Genomic DNA, 19,865 nt, shown 5'->3' on the forward strand with positions numbered 1-19,865 from the left:
ACACTACATAGAATGTGTGACTGCTTTTGGAACCAGGCTTCTGAAGAGCACACTAGCCAAGCCTGTAACACTGTAAGCAGAGCCTTATGGACAATTCTGGAGAGGGCTCTGGAGAGAATGACATCAGGGAGGTAAGGACTGATAGAGGAAAGGAAGCCATCCCACATCCTATCATCTGGACCATGGGACACTTTCAATGTGTGCTAAATAAATTCTTTATAAAACTTCTCTACCTTGGATATTTGTTATGATGACAAAAACTTAATAATGTGTTTTTCTCTTCTAAAATTTTAACATCTAGCAACTTAATTGTGTGACCATTTCACAACAGCTGAATCATGGCTACTCCCTTTAGACTGTCTCTTATGACAGGCAGTATCAGGAGCCTGTAGGCATGTGAGTATTTGACCACTGCGGTGTTCCTCAGAATGGGTCTGGAATCTTCTATTTCTATTTCTTGTGCAGCTACTGCACTTCAGTGCTGAAGCAGCAGCATGTGGATACGATATATACAGCTACACTGCCTGGGAAGAAGGAGTCAATACAGACCAGAGCGTCCTCTCTGCTCGCACTCCAGAACAGATACACACTAACTACTCAGAGACTGTGTTATGACTGCTGCAAGTGAACAGAACTACGTATTAAATGCAGTGCTGCAGCTATGCATTATCACTGTGATACTCCCACCCACTCTCTAATCTGTGAGCCAAGTAAGGCCCTGAATGACAAGTCTCAATACCCAAGAATTAAGTCTCTCTGGAGGGCTCTGTATGGGGACTTGTCAATCACATTTCATATGGAGTTACTACTTGGTTCCAAAACTCAGTTATACACTGGGACCACGGGGGATCTTTCAGTGAACTCACGCTTGTGCCTGTTCCCAAGTACTCTGATTTAACTGATACAAGTTGTAACCTGGACACTGAGGTTTTTTTTTTTTTTAAGCTCCCCAGATAATTAGAAAGTAAAAATTCAGAAGCCACTAAATTATTTTAGAAAATAGAGTACAATAGCTCTAAAATGTACTACAAAAACATATAGAAAAGTACAGAACTCTCAAAGCCAGTACAGAAATAATCAAAGATGAGCTAAAGAGAGATAGAAGTGAACTTCTATTGTATCTGGTACGTAACAAAATAAACAGCCCATTTTTTTCATGGTTTGAATGATTTATGTCAGGAGAATAAAAAATTATCTTCTGTTGATATCAAAAACAAAAGCTTTCAATTTTTCATTATGTTGGTAGAACCTTCAGAAAGATGGGAAATAGTGTCTATAACACTAAAAATATTTATTCTAAGCAACTTATTAATATCACACACTGAAAATCCTGTTCTTAAACAATCCAGAATCTCTCAGGTAGGTAATTTTGTTTCAATCAACAAGTATTTATTTGTTGTAAGTGAAGGCAGATTCTTCTGCAGACTAGAGAGACAACACTGCACATCACATACACAGGAGTTGAAAGTAACCCACATGTTCAGAATGGATGCGGATCTAAAAGGAATGAAAAGGGCAGGCACAGAATGGGGGAGGGGAGTGCTTGCAACTGAAAACAGACATGTGAGCAAAGACGTGAGAGTGGTTTCAAGTGACTTACATAAAGCATATATTGGAGCTAATGTGTCAATAAATATAATTTCAACATCAGAAAAATGGATGACCCTCAAGAGCGCCATACCTGCATGTGGGATCTTGGGATTTTCAGGGAGTCTTCCAGGATCAGTTAGGGAGGCCCTCACTAAGGCAACCAGACAAAATATGGAAATGCCATAGAATACTGTAATATGAAATTGAACACAGGAATTAGCCATTTAAAATGTTTTATTAACAAGCTTAAAAATTTAAAAATTAGTTTTAGTAAGCCCTATCAGGAAAACTTTATAAACTATATGTAAAAACAAAATGTGGGTTTATTTTTCTATTTCAAATACTCCTGTCAAGATGACATTTATACTAAATGCATCAATTTTAAATATGATTGTCCAAAATCACTGATAAGCTTATAATAAATGAGATTCTTCCATACAATAACCCCAATAATGAGAAATAAATGAATGGGATCAAAACAGCATTTTAAAAAATTCTACATTTAACCTTTCATCAATTCTATCTTCAAAATTATTCTAAATTTATTCTAAAATTATTCTAAATGAATCTTAAGAGATATACTTCAAAAGTGAAGAATTAAAACCTTTTGAATGTTAAAGTAACCTTAAAAATAATTAACAATTAAGATTCAGTCACCATAATTACCCGTTTTAAATTAATACATAGGAAAAATAATAAACATATCCTATAATTCTCTGTTGCTCAAAAAAATAGGCATTTTGTAGGGGAATAAAAAACCAACACATTAAACACATAAAAATGAAACTGTGCTCACTGATATGTACCTAACTACGACATCTGTCTATCTGTCCGTCTGATGTATATCTTACTACAGTGCTCAGCCTGGCCTAGAAGTCACCATTTTCCTGCTTCAGTCTTCTGAATGTTAGGACTACAGGATAATGGCCATTCCTCACAGTATATATAATAGGGATTATATTTCTTACAGCTACTATGAGATCAAAATAAGGAAGGACATGAAAGCTATAAACACTGTACAGATGTGTGGTTGCTTTGAACAGGGAGGAAACTAGAGAGCTTAGAGTCAGGTACTTCTCCCTTTCCTTTCCTCTTCTCTACCATTCCTCCTTAGGTAAAGGAGAAGGGGTGGAAAGAAAAGCAGGAATATAACAATAGTATAGAAATTACAGAAATATACAAATAGAAGATATCAAATTTATTCTTAAACAAAGCATTATATAGCCATAATCTTACAGTGGTAGAAATCCTTATATTGATGTAAAATTGAAGTTTTAATTTCTTACACTGGAATAGAATTTATGCATATTGATACAGGTTTAAGGGTTTTCATTGGTATAAATCTTTATATATTGATAAAAAAATTGGAATTACTACTGTTATTCTTAGATAGGCATTGTGCCTATGCAATTCTTAAGAACACAAGGCCTTGACTAGTCCTTCTATAGCTGCTATTACAAACTGTTTAGGATGATTAAGAAATGCAAGTTAAGGGCTAGACAGTAAACTCATGGTTATATTAGATTCTGGTTTAGTTATAATAAAGTCTTTTCAATATTATTTAAATAGAAATAGCTAGGAGTAGTTAAGTTTTTACAACTCAGGTATACTTTGCATAGGCAGTCTTCAAAAACATCAGAAATCCATAAAATATAACATTTAATGTTATTTCATGACTGAAGATCATTTGACTATGAGACAGTGCCCCCTTCATGGTTCAAAGAAGATACTGAGCATCAAAACCTCTATATGGAGTTGTTCCAGTTGTGGCAAGGTAGCCGCTGGGTAAGCATTGCCCTAATCCATCTACAGACAAAAAAATACTGTCCAGGAAAGGACACCCAATATGGGATAGTCGACAGCTTAGCTCTGCCAAGACAGAGTAAGTTAGTCCTTCACAGTTCCTGTTTTGTTTAAGGTCTATCAGATGACCCTGGGCCAGAAGGCTGAAGACAGATGCTCCAATGTTTTGAGGAATAAGGATCTGTCCAGGCAGTCAGTTGTCTCTGCAAACAGTTTAAGTTTTGAAAGCTATGTTTTTATGCTTCGTATATACTGAGGTAATACTTTATTTGTTCTAGGATTTCTGATGGGGTGGAAGTCTAGTTATAGTATCATAATCAAACTTAAGTTATTTAGCATTGAGAAAGATAATGTAGATTTAAAAAGATGGTTTTCAGATAGCAATACAAGTTAAAATCAAAACATAATTCAAGTATAGAACTGTAGATTCTTTAAATTAGGATAGATGGTAGAGTACTTAATTTAAATTGACAAATATGATGGAATGGATGTTAAATGTATATCATACTTTATATTTGCATAATTGCTATAGTTGTGCTCAATTTATATCTGAGGGGCATAAAGGAGCCTTTTTATTGGACAAAAAGGGGAAATGTGTGTTGCCCTCGTGCTATTTGAATTGTGATGTTAATTCTGCTTCCTCAAGAGGGCTGCACATGACAAGGAGTAGATCATACACATTCAGGTGATCTGATGTGAAACTTCTCCCCATTCTAACTGGTCAAATAAAGGCTCGAGTCTGTGACTGGGCAGTGGAAGAGAAAGGTGGGACTGAAGGTCTTAGAGAGTGGGTGCAGAAGGAGAGAGAATGGAGGAGGAGGCAGTAGAACCACATGACCTGCAGAAGCTGCAAGTAGCAAGGGGTCTCACAGCTGGGGAATAAACTCGTATGGTGATGGATCTGCCCAACCCAGGCAGACAGTTTATAAGTATCATAACAGAGCTGTGTGTTTTCCATAAGGGCTTATTGGAGTAAGAAATTACCACAACAACGTGGTATAGTGATCTGACTGTCAGTAACATAAGCAAGCCATAATCTTTGGGCTTCAGCAGACAAAACTGATCAAGGAGATCCAGTAGCATCACAATCAAGTCATTTCTAGGATCATGGACTTCTCATCTCCCAGTAATATATCCCATTCCCTTCCTTATAACGCCTCCATCTACAAGCCAGGCACAGAGATGCTGTGGTCCCAGGCATGCAGAAGAGAGGCAGAAAGATGGCAAGTCTGAAGCCACCCTGGACTACACAGAGAAGCCCTGTCCCAAAAATAGTAAATCAATCAATCAATCAATCAATCAGTCAATCACCTCCCATGTCTGCAATTCCTGTTGTCAGGCTTTTCTCTTGAACAGAATGGTCCTCATATACTTTACATAGTCAAATAAATATAGAGTTAGTGTCTTATCTCTCCAAATACAAAAACTATTATTTTATTTTGTACAACTCTAATTTAATTAAAAGGTTAATAGTACTACTGAAATAGCACATTCCAAGGAAGGCATGGAGATACTTCAAAACAATCACAAAGAGAAAAAATCTTTATAGAGGTAATAATACTTAGAAACTTACTTATTATTAAAATGCCAGGAATATGTCCTTCTTCATAGTGAGGAAAGAGGACAATTTTGGGAATTATAACAATATTGTATAACCAGACAAAGACAATCAAACCCATGCAGCACCAACCATGAGGGTCAACAACAAAGTGAATCCGAAGACCCATTCTGCAGTCCTAAAACTGCCTGCCAACCCACAGGGAAGACAATCCTAGAGAGAAAAGCAAGAGTTACTAACATGGAAAAATTACTCAATGGAAAACTACATCTCTGGAAACTTCATGACATTTACTGAGTTTCCTGTGTAGGAAATTCGAGTTTTTCTCAACGATAAGTACTTACCAAAACAAATGCAAAATTCATTAAAATCTTCAATCAATTCTATTTTAATTGTTCAGAATAAATCACAAAAATACATATTTATCCATATCTACAAATTTCATGTGTAGACATGAACAAAATGAATGAGTGTGTCCACCAAACAACACGTGCAAAAGTCTTAGCACTTTAACCAGGAGGTTAACATCACAGTCTCTAGTTCTGGTTATCTTGTAGTAGATGGAGTGTATTCTAGCTGGAAATGAATTTGATCAGAACTTCTAAAGGGCCAAAAGTATTCTACACCTTGATCTGGGTAGTACTTTGTGAGTATATGCAAACGTAAACATAAAGATTGTATATGTACTTAAAATTACAATGAAATATTTCAAAAATCATTTTGAAATATTAAAATTACAAGTAGTTAAAATTATTAAAATCTATGAGATGAAGCCCACCTAACTTCCGATTATCAACTCAAGAAGACTCCTGTTTAAGTAGGACTTTCATTCAGCTGAGAATTCACAATCAGCAACACATCCCTAAATGAGTCTCCAAGTGAGCTGACATTTCATACAGAAGTGTTGTCCATCAAGTGACCTAAAACCTATCTGTACTGTAGTAGGCACACATAACGTACTAAGCTTAAACAACTACTTTCTGTACATGGTCTAGGGGCACCTCTGAGACAAACTATAATTAGTTAGGTCAGTCATTTCCAAACTTGCAACATACCAGAATCAACTAGGGAGCTTTAAAAAAAAAAAGTCAGATTCCTGGACCCCATTCCACGTTCGCTGAATTCCTTACAAGACTTAAAACCAGGTGCATCACCCAGATGATGTTGGCTCAGAATAACTAACCACTGACTTCACTAAGACATCAGTGGTACAGTAGTGAGTTTAATAAATTCTTAGAAGAGTCACTTCCTAGACATAGATACAACTATTAATAAGGCATGGCCTTTGCTTAAATAAACCAAATCTGTTTGGAAAATGTCACTTAAGAGGGGTTTAATTTACTATGGTAAGTTCCAGACCTGTGACAAGTTGTCAGTAAATGCACAGACGGTGGGCCTAGTTACACTGGGATTCAAGCAGGACTTCCTGGAACAGATACAGAGTTCAATCTTAAAAGATGAGTAAAGGTTATCTAAGACAAAACAAGGCAACAGTACAGCAAAAAGAAGCCAGAGCAGGGTGACTAAGCTGAGCGTCACAGGAAGTATCATGATCTGCTATCAGAAGTCATAAAGCCCCCCATGGACTGGCTCAGAAATAAGGACAGGGCTCTCTCCTGAGGGAAACAGTCGTCATTTAGAGCACTCAGACTTCATTCGTATGCACAGGAATGCTATTAAAGTGGGGGTTAAGTAAGATCTGTACTTTAAATAAATTATTAACACTCTCCTGTGGAGAATACAGTTAAAGACAAACTCATTAGATTAAAAGAATACAAAAGTCGAAATTAACTTTAGAGAAGAGACCTACTGAAGGAAAACCCAATCAGTAAGCCTTTCTAATTGGTTCACTACTGGGAGTGGAAGAGAAATCAAGGATGACTCCTAGATCTGTAGCTGACATGACAGCCCCACTACTTCATTCTATGGATAACTGAGCTTCCACTGAGGGACCCTGCTGGTGCTCGGCAGGGCCATAGGCTACCAAAACAGCGATTGAAGGCCACTTACATTCAAAAGAACACCTCTCCTCTCATCCTTACAAATTCCCAACTCTTGAAGGAACAGAAGAAAAAGAACACAGCACTAAGTAACAATAGTCCCAGCAGGACCAAGAAAATAAGTAATTTAAATATATATATATATATCTTTTTAATTTAAAAGGTACTAGTTTCCTCTTAGAAAGAAAATGATAAGAATTCGAATGCAGTACACCCCCAATTTAGTGATATAAAGTTCAAATTAGTGTTTTTATAATTCTAAAACAGGAATTTTAAAAATAGATCTTTTAAAAAGTTGAACTTCATTCTCTCTTAGAAATTTAAAAGACAGTTCACTAAAGTAGAGAAAAACAGAAAGAGTAAAGCTTATTGTGTAATTTGCCAGGAATCACTGTTCTAAACCTAAAGAAGCACAAATGCCTGCGCATCTAAAGAGAGAACCACTGCAAGGTATCTGAGAGGACGGGAAGTTAGGAAAGGACTTTGCTTTGGAGCCCAGGCTGGCCTGAGGTTACTGTTAATTTTTTTACAGCCTTGCTAAAGTACCAAGAGATAAAAGAAAAGACAGAGGCTCTGCTTCCCAACATAGCCAACAGGATGAACTTCATTTACCTTTCTGGCTTTCAAAGCTTCAATTCTACACAAGACTAAAAACTATGTCCACATGCAACAATACTTTTGTGGCTTATTCCCAACATTCACATTAGAAACAGATATATAAATCTGGTAAGTAGGAAAATCAAGTATTCATCTTTTGAATCTGTTTCTAATTCCTCTTGTTTTGAAATAACAAATTTTTCTTATTATGAAAAGATCAATCCCTCGCAAAAGAAACTACTAGACAGTAACAAAATCATTTGAGATGGGTCTGTTTCCCTGAATGAAAACATATGCAGACAGCAAATGCTTAAACAACAGCATCCCCAAGAAGACTGAGCCCAGAGAAATGAAACAAGGAACACACCATTGGATGTTGAGAACAAATACCTGATTAGTAAAAATTAGCACCATATAGTCCTTCTAGGAGGCCGGGGAGAACAGTGGTCTTCCAGGAGCCCACAGCTGGCTACAGCTGAGAGCCTGTAACCGGGAGAACAGCAGGTTCACTCCAGCGCGGCTAGCTATCAGGTGTGGCTGGTGGCTGGACAGGAACTATTACACACTCTGAGCAACAACTAAACCGAACACTGCTGCTCAGGTCTAGGATGGCATTTCCCCAATACTTTCATTAGCTGGAGATCCCCACATGCTAATTTGTATATTACGTGGTGAGCTCATCATCAAACTTTGAAGTGACTAGTTGATGAACTGGTTCCTCAACACTGGAGATTGCCATCTGGTGACTACACCAGTATAGTGACTAGCTTCATACTGATGTAAATTACTACAGCACAAACTACTTTTAAAGAAATTATAATTCAACTGTAATAAACTACCCTGAGGAAATATTTACAGTGTTCAATTTATTCTGAAGGTATACAATCTTTCCTTTCTTGCCATTTTAGGCACTTTAATTTTACCACCACAGAACAAAGATTTGAGTCACTGAGGAAAGAAAAATAACAAAAAATGACTATATGACAGAAAATTGTAATGTCAGAATGACAATTTTAGAGAAAAATAAGGATTAGCCAAAATAATTAATAAGAAACAAAGTCAAACATATATTCATAAACTTAAGTTTCCTATGACTCCCCACCTTAGCTAAAACTGGTTTTATTGCTATTCCATAAGTATGAAAAATATTCGTCATTGGCTGCTCATGTCTGAAGAGTCTCCAGCACTCTGACTGCCTGAATTCAACTCAGGGTTTAAAGCTAATCCCAACTTCCCTAGCACTTCAGACACAATGCTCTCTGTTTCCATGTAAAGGTCAATAAAAGACGACCCTGGAAGAAAAGAGCAAGTGATTTTAAATGCTTGCTGTAAGTAAGGATGGCCTCCATAATCAAGACCAGCAAACACTGAGTGACCACAGAAAAGTTTAAATTTCTGAGCTCAAACACATCAGAAACGAAATTACAAAGTATTCCCGACATGAACACTACAGTGCATGGCTGATAAGAGGCACACGAAGTAAATAAATGAGAAGACAGCTCACAAACAGAAAGAGATCTAATGGGCAGTCACTACGGATGAGGAGACGCGGAGTGACTTGGCAGTTTTTCCTATGTCGAGAGGGTACAGGGAAAGAGCACTCCCATGCATTGCTACATTGCTGACCTGCATGTAAACAGATAAAGTCCTCTTAAGAGGGCAATTTCGCATACCCATCAAAATGTGAAAGCCTTCAGCCCAGCAGTTTTATTTATAACACCTACGAAAACACACTTGCAAGTATACAAAGTAGACAGACAAATATATACAAAAACTTTCTGCAATCATAAAAATACAGTATTATCTAAAACCTTATTGTACCTTTATCAAACATTCATAAAACTCAGAAAAGGCATACCTAAGATTGAGGCATTCTTAGGTACTTCTCAGCCATTCAGTACTCCTCTGTTGAAAATTCTTTGTTTAGCTCTGTACCCCATTTTTAATAGGATTATTTGGTTCTCTGGAGTCTAACTTCTTGAGTTCTTTGTATATTTTGGATATTAGCCCTCTATCAGATGTAGGATTGGTAAAGATCTTTTCCCAATCTGTTGGTTCCTGTTTTGTCTTATTGATAATGTCCTTTGCCTTGCAGAAGCTTTGCAATTTTATAATGCAAATCAAAACAACCCTGAGATTCCACCTCATTCCAGTCAGAATGGCTAAGATCAAAAACTCAGGTGACAGCAGACGCTGGTGAGGATGTGGAGAAAGAGGAACACTCCTCCATTGTTGGGATTGCACAGACTGGTACAACCATTCTGGAAATCAATCTGGTGGTTTCTCAGAAAATTGGACATAGTACTACCAGAGGACCCAGTTATACCTCTCCTGGGCATATGCCCAAAAGATGCTCCAACATATAACAAAGACACATGCTCCACTATGTTCATAGCAGCCTTATTTATAATAGACAGAACCTGGAAAGAACCCAGATGTCCCTCAACAGAGGAATGGATACAGAAAATGTGGTACATCTACACAATGGAATATTACTCAGCTATCAAAAACAATGACTTCATGAAATTCATAGGCAAATGGATGGAACTGGAAAATATCATCCTGAGTGAGGTAACCCAATCACAGAAAAACACACATGGTATACACTCATTGATAAGTGGATATTAACCCAAAAGCTCAGAATACCCAAGATACAATTCACAAACCACATGAAGCTCAAGAAGGAAGCCCAACGTGTGTAGCTTCAGTCCTTAGAAGGGGGAACAAAATACTTAAGGGAGGAAATACAAAGACAAAGAGTGAAGCAGGGACTGAAGGAAAGGCCATCCAGAGACCGCCCCACCTGGGGATCCATCCCATATACAGACCCCAAACCCAGCCACTATTGCAGATGCCAAGAAGTGCTTGCTGACAGGAGCCTGATTTAGCTGTCTCCTGAGTGGCTCTGCCAGAGCCGGACAAATACAGAGGCAGATTGGACTGAGCACGGGGTCCTCCCCAATGGAGAAGTTAAGAGCCTAAGGGGTTTGCAACCCATAGGAAGAACAACAATATCAACCAACCAGACACCCCAGAGTTCCCAGGGCCTATACCACCAACCAAAGAGTACACAAGGAGCGACCCATGGCTCCAGACACATATGTAGCAGAGGATGGCCTTGTTGGACTACACTGGGAGGAGAGGTCCTTGGTCCTGTGAAGGCTCGATGCCCCAGTGAAGGGAAATGCCAGGGTGGGGAGGCTGGAGTGTTGGGGGCACCCTCATGGAGGCAGGGAGAGGAGGGATGGGATAGGGGGTTTCGGAGGGGAAACCGGGAAAGGGAAAAACATTTGAAGTGTAAATAAAGAAAATATCCAATTTAAAAAAAAAAAAAGATTGAAGGATTCTATGCTATGTGTATGTGTGTGAAGCTTTACAAAGTCAAAACTATAAGCCAAGTCTGAACTCTACTTATTGAGAACAATCCTGATGTCTGCAGTTTACTCTGAAATAGAACGATAATAAATAATAAAGTTGACTGATAGATGGGGATAGACAAGTGAGTGTATGATGAAATCCAGACCATCAATTGCACAAAGTGGCTGGTCTTTGCTACTTTGTGGGTTCTACTTTCCCCACCCTTTATCCCCCCTCCAATTCCACCCCTGATCACTAGATAGGAGAGAAGGGGGTGGGGGACACACATATCCTTGAACCTAATTTCTTTCTTCTTTGCTTGTAGCTGGTTATGGCTTTTTCTTTTTCCCACCCGAGGACAGGAAAGGACAGGACAGGAGAGGAGAGGAGAGGAGGGGAGGGGAGGAGAGGGGAGGGGAGGGGAGGGGAGGGGAGGGGAGGGGAGGGGAGGGGAGGGGAGAGAGAAAGAGAGAGAAAAGAGAGAGAAAAGAGAGAGAGAGAGAGATCCCTGAATCTAAAGTCTTTCTTATTTCTCCTTTGAGCACAACTAACAAACCAGCACCCACCCACCTCACCTCTCAGGGGTCTAGCATTTATATACCATCTGAAAAATTCCCAGAATTCCAAACATCACACAGATTCCAATCACAAAAACTATCTATAGCTGGCAAAACCATGCCTCTGCTAGAGCATGAGGCAAATCATAGTCAGCTGCTGCAGACAGTCTGAAGCAGCCCCATATCCCATACCTGGGATTAAAAAGAAAATACATTCTTATAATAGTTCTGTGTTTTTAAAAAACAAATTCCAGAATTGTCACTACTACACAATCTAAAAGAGGGTATTCAGGTGTTACACCTCCAAATTTTTTTCCATGCTTCTCTTTGAAATTTTTTTAAGATGAAAATCTGGGCATCCAAGTTACAGTATAATAATTTTTGTTTAAGAAAAGTGATTTGTACACAGAGAACATGTCAGTCTGAAGAAAACAATAAGCCAAATGCTAGCAGTGGTCATCCCATGATACAGTGTACAGAAACATATCGACTCTCAGATGCTATTTCAGCACACTGGGAAGCTGGCTCTTGATGCTGGGTTACAACCCATTTCAGACACAAGCATGTTTATGCCACATGTCCTCCAAGACCCCTCGTATGAGAATGGACTGGGCTGCCTAAGACTGAAAATCAGGGAAGAAAACTGAACAGCAAAAACACTATGTCCTTGAAAACAGTTAGGAAGCAAACCATCTCCAACCAAGGGTACCACTGTTTACCACATGGTTAAAAATGCCTAACTCAGAATGGGATGTTTAACTATGTGAAGACTATCGTTGGAGAGAAAGCTCACTCGGGAAGTACAGCTGACTGCCTCAACTTCTCCAACATAGACTCCTGCTCAATGTGCCGAGCCCAAGGCTTGGCATCACCATATTTGCCGTCTCAGTCAGGCTACTTCAAGACTGAGCAGATGGCCATCACAGATCATCCCTTAGACTACACATAGCACACGGCTGACAGAGCAGTAAGAAGGATGGCTTTTATGTTTTATGTACAAGTTATGTTTTCTTCTACTAGTGAGGACATAAAACTCTAAATCCTTTTCAACCAACTGAGAAATAGAAATAGCCTAAAGCATAGATACCAATGGTCTTCTAAACAAAAATGTTTAATTTGAGCTTCTCTTTCTCACTTCAGATTAGTTTTTAAAATGTGGTGCAGAAAGACCAGCATAAAGCCATTAAGATTTATAATTTAAAAAGATGCTTCTCAGGTTTTTAGTGGAAAAAGTCTTAAGAAAATACATTGTTAAAATTTAATATGAAAAGGTCAAATTGTCTTTAATTCTTCATTAGCAAATGAATGTGCTAAACACTAGATTGCAAGGACACTCTATGTCACAGAAGGCAAACACATTCCTATGTAAAATCGAATGCCCACTTACCACTTGCAAATTCACTGAGATGAGCTGTGATTTTTCTGGCACTTGCATTTAGAAGTGCTATCTTCTTCAGTCATTCTTTTCTTTCTTTCTTTCCATTTCGTGTGCCATCATATGGGCCTCTCTTCAATAACAGTTCTTTATGAGTACCTACGAAGTTCAACAAAAATGTCTTACAGAGATAGGAACAGTAAGCAGGGAGACATTCTGGGAAAGAGTCAATAACCAAAGGTGTTAAGATCAGAAATAAGATGACCCAGTCCAGCTGCCTGTGCACTCACATCCCACCCAGCCACAGGAGCACCATGGTCATTATTCCTGGAAGCTCTCTCTCTTGAAATCACCCGCTTCCCATAAAACCAAACAATCATGTGTCCCGCATTTGGGCTCTACTGAACTGCCTTAGCCACAAAGCAGAGTCCCAGTGCATTCTGAGCTCACTTGTGAGAGTCAGGTCAGTGATGATCAAATGTGCAGCTCCAAGTCCCTAAGCACAACAGATAAATAGAGGCAATGTAAAATGTATGTTCTCATTCAAAATGCTAACAAAAAATTATCTTCCTGTAACAAGACCACTGAGAGTCAACCACAAAAGTGAATTCCTACAGTTCAATTTTTAAAAGATAATATTGTAAAGAACTCTACATAGGATATACCAATTCACTTCTTTATTCAACCAAGTTATTAATTACATATTATCTGCTAGGGTACAAATGTTAAAGAAATTCAGGTCCTCTAGAAGAGCAGCAGGTGCTCCTAGCCACTGAGCCATCTCTCAGCCCCTAACTTTAACCAAGTTCAAACAGGTCTCTTCACTTTGTCCTGGTCTTAGGGGCCACGTATGTATGACAAACTTGAGGAGCTGCTACCCCACTACTGGTAAATAAATGAATTCTTTTATCCAGGGAAACGAGCAAGCAAGCCTCAAGTACATTTTGCAACATGGCCAAAGTAATGCAGCAAAAGGCTTGGAGCTCTCAATGGTTTCCTCACAGCACTTTCTGTCAATCACATTATTAGGAAACAGCACAGATCAAACATCCATGACTCAAACCCCAGCCACTCACTGACTTAAAATCTAGAAAAACATCACTCTGTAGGATACAAACAACATGGAGCCCCTGAATCCCAATGCCTCTGAACTATAAAATGTCTACAATGTCATAACGCAGTAGCATTACATCTCCTAACCTGCTACATCCAAAATGATATAAATAACGGAGTCGTTTTTCAAACACACCACAGTAAAAACCAAAGTTGCATGTACCTATCTTTAAAGACATCCATAAAGCTACTTGACTTTTGAGTTTATTCTACTCTAAAAACTGAGTAAGCATGGCAGTTAACTCTGAGATACCAGGCTCTAGTTGACTTTAGGAATCAGCCAATGAGCTAACATAATTTTAAAAATATCATCAATATTCAGTTTATTATCAACAAAGTAGACCTAAGTCTTACATGGGAGCTACAGTCAAACTGTGTACTGTCTCTCTGTCCATTCCGGGCTTCACTGTAACATTGAAACATGTAACATTGTAACACGGCAAAACTTAGGGAGGATAACGCCCACTTAGGACTGCTGACTGCCTCACTGGGAGCTGCCCAGCAAAGAAGCACTACTGCCCAATGGTAACTTGAAAGGAAGTGAATTAAAGGTAAGTATGACTTTAGCAATTCCTAGATAAAAGCATTCCTGCACCCCATCATTAAAAGTGGTACTAACATTTAGCCATCCATCTACTTTCTATTTTGCTGAATACCAAAGCCAGGGAATTATTTATTAGAATAAACCCTTTAGGGCCAGTGAGATGTCTCCATGGGTAAAGGCACCTGCCATCAAGCCTGCAGACCTGAGTTCAATTCCTGGGACCCATAATGTGGACAGAGAGAATAAACTCCTTAAATGGTCCTCTAACTTTTACGAATGTGCTCTTGCAAGTATGTGCCCACACACATGCATACACACACATTCACACAAAATAAATAAACTGTGAGGAGAAGTCCTTTAGTTACTGCAGTCTTACCACTGGCATTGTGTTGCATGATAAGTATGCAGGAAAGAAGTGCGTTTCTTCTGCTGTCTGCTCTGTTTCTAAGCAGAAAAAGAAAACTACAGGTTTGATCTGAAACGAAGTTCCTACTCCAGGTAGGAAGCCAGATGTCAGACCAGGGAGTGGAGCATGGATGGACATCAGCACTCCATTTCAGAAACTGGTGAGCAAGTCCAGCTAAGGCATTCTGAGACACAGTTCTCCGAGAAGAGTTCCAAGGAAACATGGGTGCTGTAGTGTTTTGGCTCCTTTAATGGTCTCAAGAAGGCACCCGTGAAAGGCTCTCTGTCACTGCATTCTGGACAAAACTGAACATAAGCTGTTGGCCCTTCACGTGCATTTGTTGCTCAGTATACTGGCTTCATCTATTCCCTAACAATGGACCTCCATTAACAACACTGAGCTAGCTAACATACTTCTGCACTCTCCTGACAAAAGAATAACTTGGGAGACGTAGAATGATACCAACTGAAGACAGACTGTCAAACACTGTTTCCATGTAGGAAAACTTCTGTGGGAATTTTCACAGAGAAACACAGGGGTACAAAAACACATAAAGCAACATTAATGTAGGGTGGAGACAGGTACCTTCCTCCAAAAATAAGACCAGGGAAAAACATTTCAGGTACAGTAAACACCAGAAATGAAGAGGCCAAGTCAGGTCTTTCCTGGGTGTTAACCAGGCACATTCTTCTAAGTGGGAAAATGAGCAAGTTATTGCCCTTCAAGTGGCCACTGGGCCAAGGCATCCAGGGAGAAGAAAAAAAGCTAGATTGGCTTGCCCACACACAGCAGAGTTTACCAACGCAGGTATGAACTAAGCACAATAACATTAAATGCTTCTACTGATGAAAAATCCTGCAGGTTGTGAACAACTTAATAACTCTCTAACCACAGAAAAAAGGCTTAAAGCCAGAATTTGTGAGTTTACAATCAAGCACTGCTAATTTGTACCTAATATGATCTATCTCTTTAACACACACTCCCACTCCCCCGCCCCGCCACTGCCCCATCTGTCTCTGTCTCTCTGTCTCTCTGACTCTGTCTGTCTCCCCAGCCCACGCCCCCCCCCCAACATCCAGCCTCTTAAAGCCTAGAAGAAGCTTAATCTACTCTGAGATGACTACAGGAGAAGAGAAGGCCTATAATGCAAAACACATGGCCAGAAAATGTCACCATTTACCCCAGGGAGATATACACCAGGAACAAGTAAATAAGCTGATATTACAGTAAGGTGTTCAGGGTTAGCTAGTGGCCTCACACATGAAAAAATGTGCCTACCAAACTAGCTAACACAGCTTCCTGGGGATTCTTAACCAACAAATCATAACCCAGACCAGACCAGAGGCTTGTTTCTTTTATTTTTCATCCTCCCCCCTCCTCCCAGTGCCAGTGAATCAAACCTAGGGCCTTGCTCATCCCAGGGAAACACTCTACCACCAACTGACATATATACACAGACATTGACATGGAGCTAGATCATGGGAGACCTGTGCTTGTAGCGCATTCTATATATGTCAAACATTTTTAATTTCAGTAATTGCATATAATAAATGTATACTGACTGTTCCACTAGATGATCTTTTATTTCTAAGACATTTGAAAAGTTGAATCTCAGCCCTAATATTTTTGTAAATAAGAAAGTATACATTCCTTTTCTTTACCGGTTATGCCTGATAAATTTATGCTGCAACACGTAACATCCCATGCTGAAATGTTTCCATAGGCTCTATATGGACATTTCCAGAGTTCTTGGTCTCTCTACTAATATACGTGCTTTCCCAATAGGATTCTGAATTACCCACTACGAATCAGGGAAATCAGGCAGTGGGCACATAAGTTAAAATGCTATGATCGACTGATCTCTTTTTGTCTGTCGTATGGATGTTTAGGTACTTAGGTATTTAAATTATGTTAAGTAAACAAAGCATATTTAGACATCAGTTTCTCTTAAATATGTCTATTTTGCTTATTCCAGCTACAGCTCCTAAAGTACTAACAGAAATCTCCACAGTTTGAAGACAGCTAATGTAACGCTGCTGTTTTACATCCAAATTGAATTGTGGACTTCCAGTACTACAAGCATTTTCTAATTATTTTTTTTAAATCAGGTAAACGCTCACCATGTCAAAAAGGTGTTAAATTAAAAGCAGACATTGTCCAGATAAACATGGGAAAGCTTTAAAGATGGGCTCTTGGAAAAACTTAGCCTGGCTACCTAGTTGTCTAGATGAGAGAATAAACTGGATCCCTGGCCTACTCATGACCCCGTAGCTGGACAGTACAGAAACCAAAAGCGAATCTGGTTTTTCTTTCTTCAACTCCAAATCGTTTTTGGGTTTTCTGTTTTGTTTTGTTTTGTTTTGTTTGTTCTTTTCCCCCAAATGATTTCAAACCTCTTCTCCTCTTCAAAAGCCTTACTATTGAGAGGGCACAACTAAGGTGGAAACAGAGTACCCCTCTGAACTTTATCCGCGGATCTCAAGCTCTGGAAGAACTTAATGAGATATTGCACCAAACCCTTTCATCTAGGAATGGCACGCACTAAGCAGTCATCAAACGGTAATGGCTATCATTACCTTTTACCACAAAGTAGGTAGTGAATTGGGGGGGGGGGGGTGCGCATAGTAGCAGTGGGTGGAGGACTCATTTGACAAGTCTTTTAAACTTACACTTAATTACCTTTATTTGCCCTTATTTGGGGCCGAAACTTTACACTGATTTATGACCCACAATGACCTTGATTTTTCCCCCTCCTGTACTTTTATGAACTGCTATATTGCAGTATTTTCAAGTAATTATCGGCCAGGTCCTCTCAGCCCTGAAGATACACACATCTTCCACTGACTCATAAGGTATCTTAAAATGTGACCCAAATACAGCTCGAGAAAGATCATAAATTTTAAACGACCAGCGCCAGGCTCAGTCCAGCGAGCGATTACAGGGAATGGTAACAAGTGCAAAGTGCTGCCATGCGGAAAGCCATTTTCTCAAAACAACCGGTGCGGCCGAGGGAGAGGAGGGAGAAGGTCAATGAAGGTGCACGATTTTTCCACAGGGTCCTCTGCAGCTCCGCACCAGCGACCTCGAAATGAATGAAACGTTCGGTCACACCGACAGCCCGAGCCCGGGGGATGCAGGGACGCCAGAGTTCCGGAGAGAACTCGGCCGATTTCTCTCACCACCCCATTCAATTCAGGGCCGCGGTCTCCGGGAGGGATGCTCCACGGCAGGTGCGGGACCGCCCGCCGGCCCACACTCACCGCCGCCCGCTCCTCCGCTCTCCACTCGGCTCCGCGCCTCCGCCGCCCAGGCCGGGCCGTGCTCCCCTTCCGCTTCCGGGAGCCGAGGCGCCGGGACCGGCCGAGTGGGTGTCGGCATGCCCGCGCGCCCGCGCGGAGGCACGGCCGTCGCCGTCTCCGCTTCGCGCCCCGGAGCTGCGATGGGAGCCGCCGAGGGCCGAAAGACCTGAAAACGCTCGCAGCCCAGAGCTGCGCCCGGCCTACCTTCTTCGAACCTACCTGTGCTCCCCTCCCTGCAGCCCGGCCCTGCCCAGGGGAGCTGCACACACGTGTCCCGACACCCTTCCTGCGTAGGACCAGCCTTAGCCTTAAGCAGTGCTCACTTCCTCCTTCTGTCAGGGAACAGGCCTTTCTCCCCAGTGACAAGCTATGGATTTTTCATGTTAACCTTGCTTCAAAACTCAGTCTGCAACATTGACATCCTCAGAAATCTTGAAGAGAATGGAGTCTCAGGATTGCTCATTCCGTACTTGAATTTTAATAGGATCTGGAAGTGACACCTATCCTTGAACCCCAAAGCAGCAATGTTCATTCTTAGGGCCTTCCAACCCTCTTTTGGGATTCTCCAGCCATCCAAGGTTTTTCCAGTTCTTGCTGGCAACCTAAATCCACATTCAAATAATCTTTTTATGTCTTTCAGAAAAATCTCTGTAAGTTACCAACGTTCCAATCAGTGAAACCTAGGAAAAATTAATGAACTCGGCAGTTCAAATAACCCATCTCCCAATCTAAGCTGTTTCCCTCACAAACACTTGAGAAACAGTAACTAAAACTTTTTGCACTGCACCCCCCAAACAGTGCTGTGGGAAGCTTACACTGTTCATGGAGTATGAAGATAGCTCCTTGTGTCTACATGTCCCAGAAGGAGATGATGTGTGGATGGGAGATAAATTCCCTGCTGTAGGAAATCTGAACTTCGTATTAAATGGTATTGAGAGCTTTCCAGAACAAATTGTTCCTGGTGGTACCTGTTACTCAGGTCCTGGGATGACAGCTGTACTAACTCTGAAGCTAACCTCCAACTAGTTTGCTCCATTTTCAGTCAAATCCCCTTAATTTCATTCCCCTTATGAAATCTTCTACCTCCCCTCTGATAGGGGCAGGATAGAAAGACAGAGAAAACAAGGGAATATGGGAAAGGATGAGGCATCTCACCCTGGGATCTAGCTTCCCTCTTGGCTGTGTGTCAAGAAACTTCAACACAACCACTCGAGCCAAGATTGCCTCCAAGATAATGCTCATTTTTCCTTATACATCTCAAACGGCAATGTTAAAGTCACTGTGATGGCCTCTTAGGGCCAGGATGGCCGTGGCCTTGAGTTTAAACCTGTTAGCAGTACTCTCAACTCCAAACAGTAAACCTCATGAAACCACATTACAATGTACAAAAAGGGCATTCTTTAAGATAAGAGAAATAAGTAAATCACGGCTTTATTTTTAAACCATTCTTACTTTTGAACTTTGCTTAATCTCTAAATTTTGTAAATTACATCTTTTGAACAAGTTAACTTAGAAATCTGCAGAATTATGTGTGTGTGTATATACATGGATATGTATATATACACATACATGTGTATACATGTGTATATATGTATATATGTATATGTTATATATATCATAAAGACTCCCAGTGTAACTGCATCTCTCTCTCTCTCTCTCTCTCTCT

At 40.1% G+C, this 19,865-nt stretch overlaps 1 protein-coding gene across 8 annotated transcripts in view; it reads right to left on the reverse strand.

The window, feature by feature from the left end:
- Positions 1 to 18,475, reverse strand: part of Zdhhc21 (zDHHC palmitoyltransferase 21) — a 59,175-nt gene extending 40,700 nt beyond the window's left edge. The window contains exons 1-6 of one of the 8 annotated variants that reach the window (XM_087548051.1): positions 17,580 to 18,228; positions 14,871 to 14,938; positions 13,288 to 13,333; positions 12,850 to 12,996; positions 4,967 to 5,164; positions 1,682 to 1,780 (exon numbers count right to left, since the gene is read on the reverse strand). In XM_087548051.1, coding sequence (XP_087404177.1) covers positions 1,682 to 1,780; positions 4,967 to 5,120 — 253 coding nt within the window. In that variant the 5' untranslated portion in view covers positions 5,121 to 5,164; positions 12,850 to 12,996; positions 13,288 to 13,333; positions 14,871 to 14,938; positions 17,580 to 18,228. 8 annotated transcript variants of the gene reach the window in all.
- Between the last annotated feature and the right edge of the window lie 1,390 nt (positions 18,476 to 19,865).

The sequence above is a fragment of the Rattus norvegicus genome, chromosome 5 (assembly GCF_021556685.1).
Source record: "Rattus norvegicus strain SHRSP/BbbUtx chromosome 5, alternate assembly SHRSP_T2T, whole genome shotgun sequence".
NCBI lineage: Eukaryota > Metazoa > Chordata > Mammalia > Rodentia > Muridae > Rattus > Rattus norvegicus.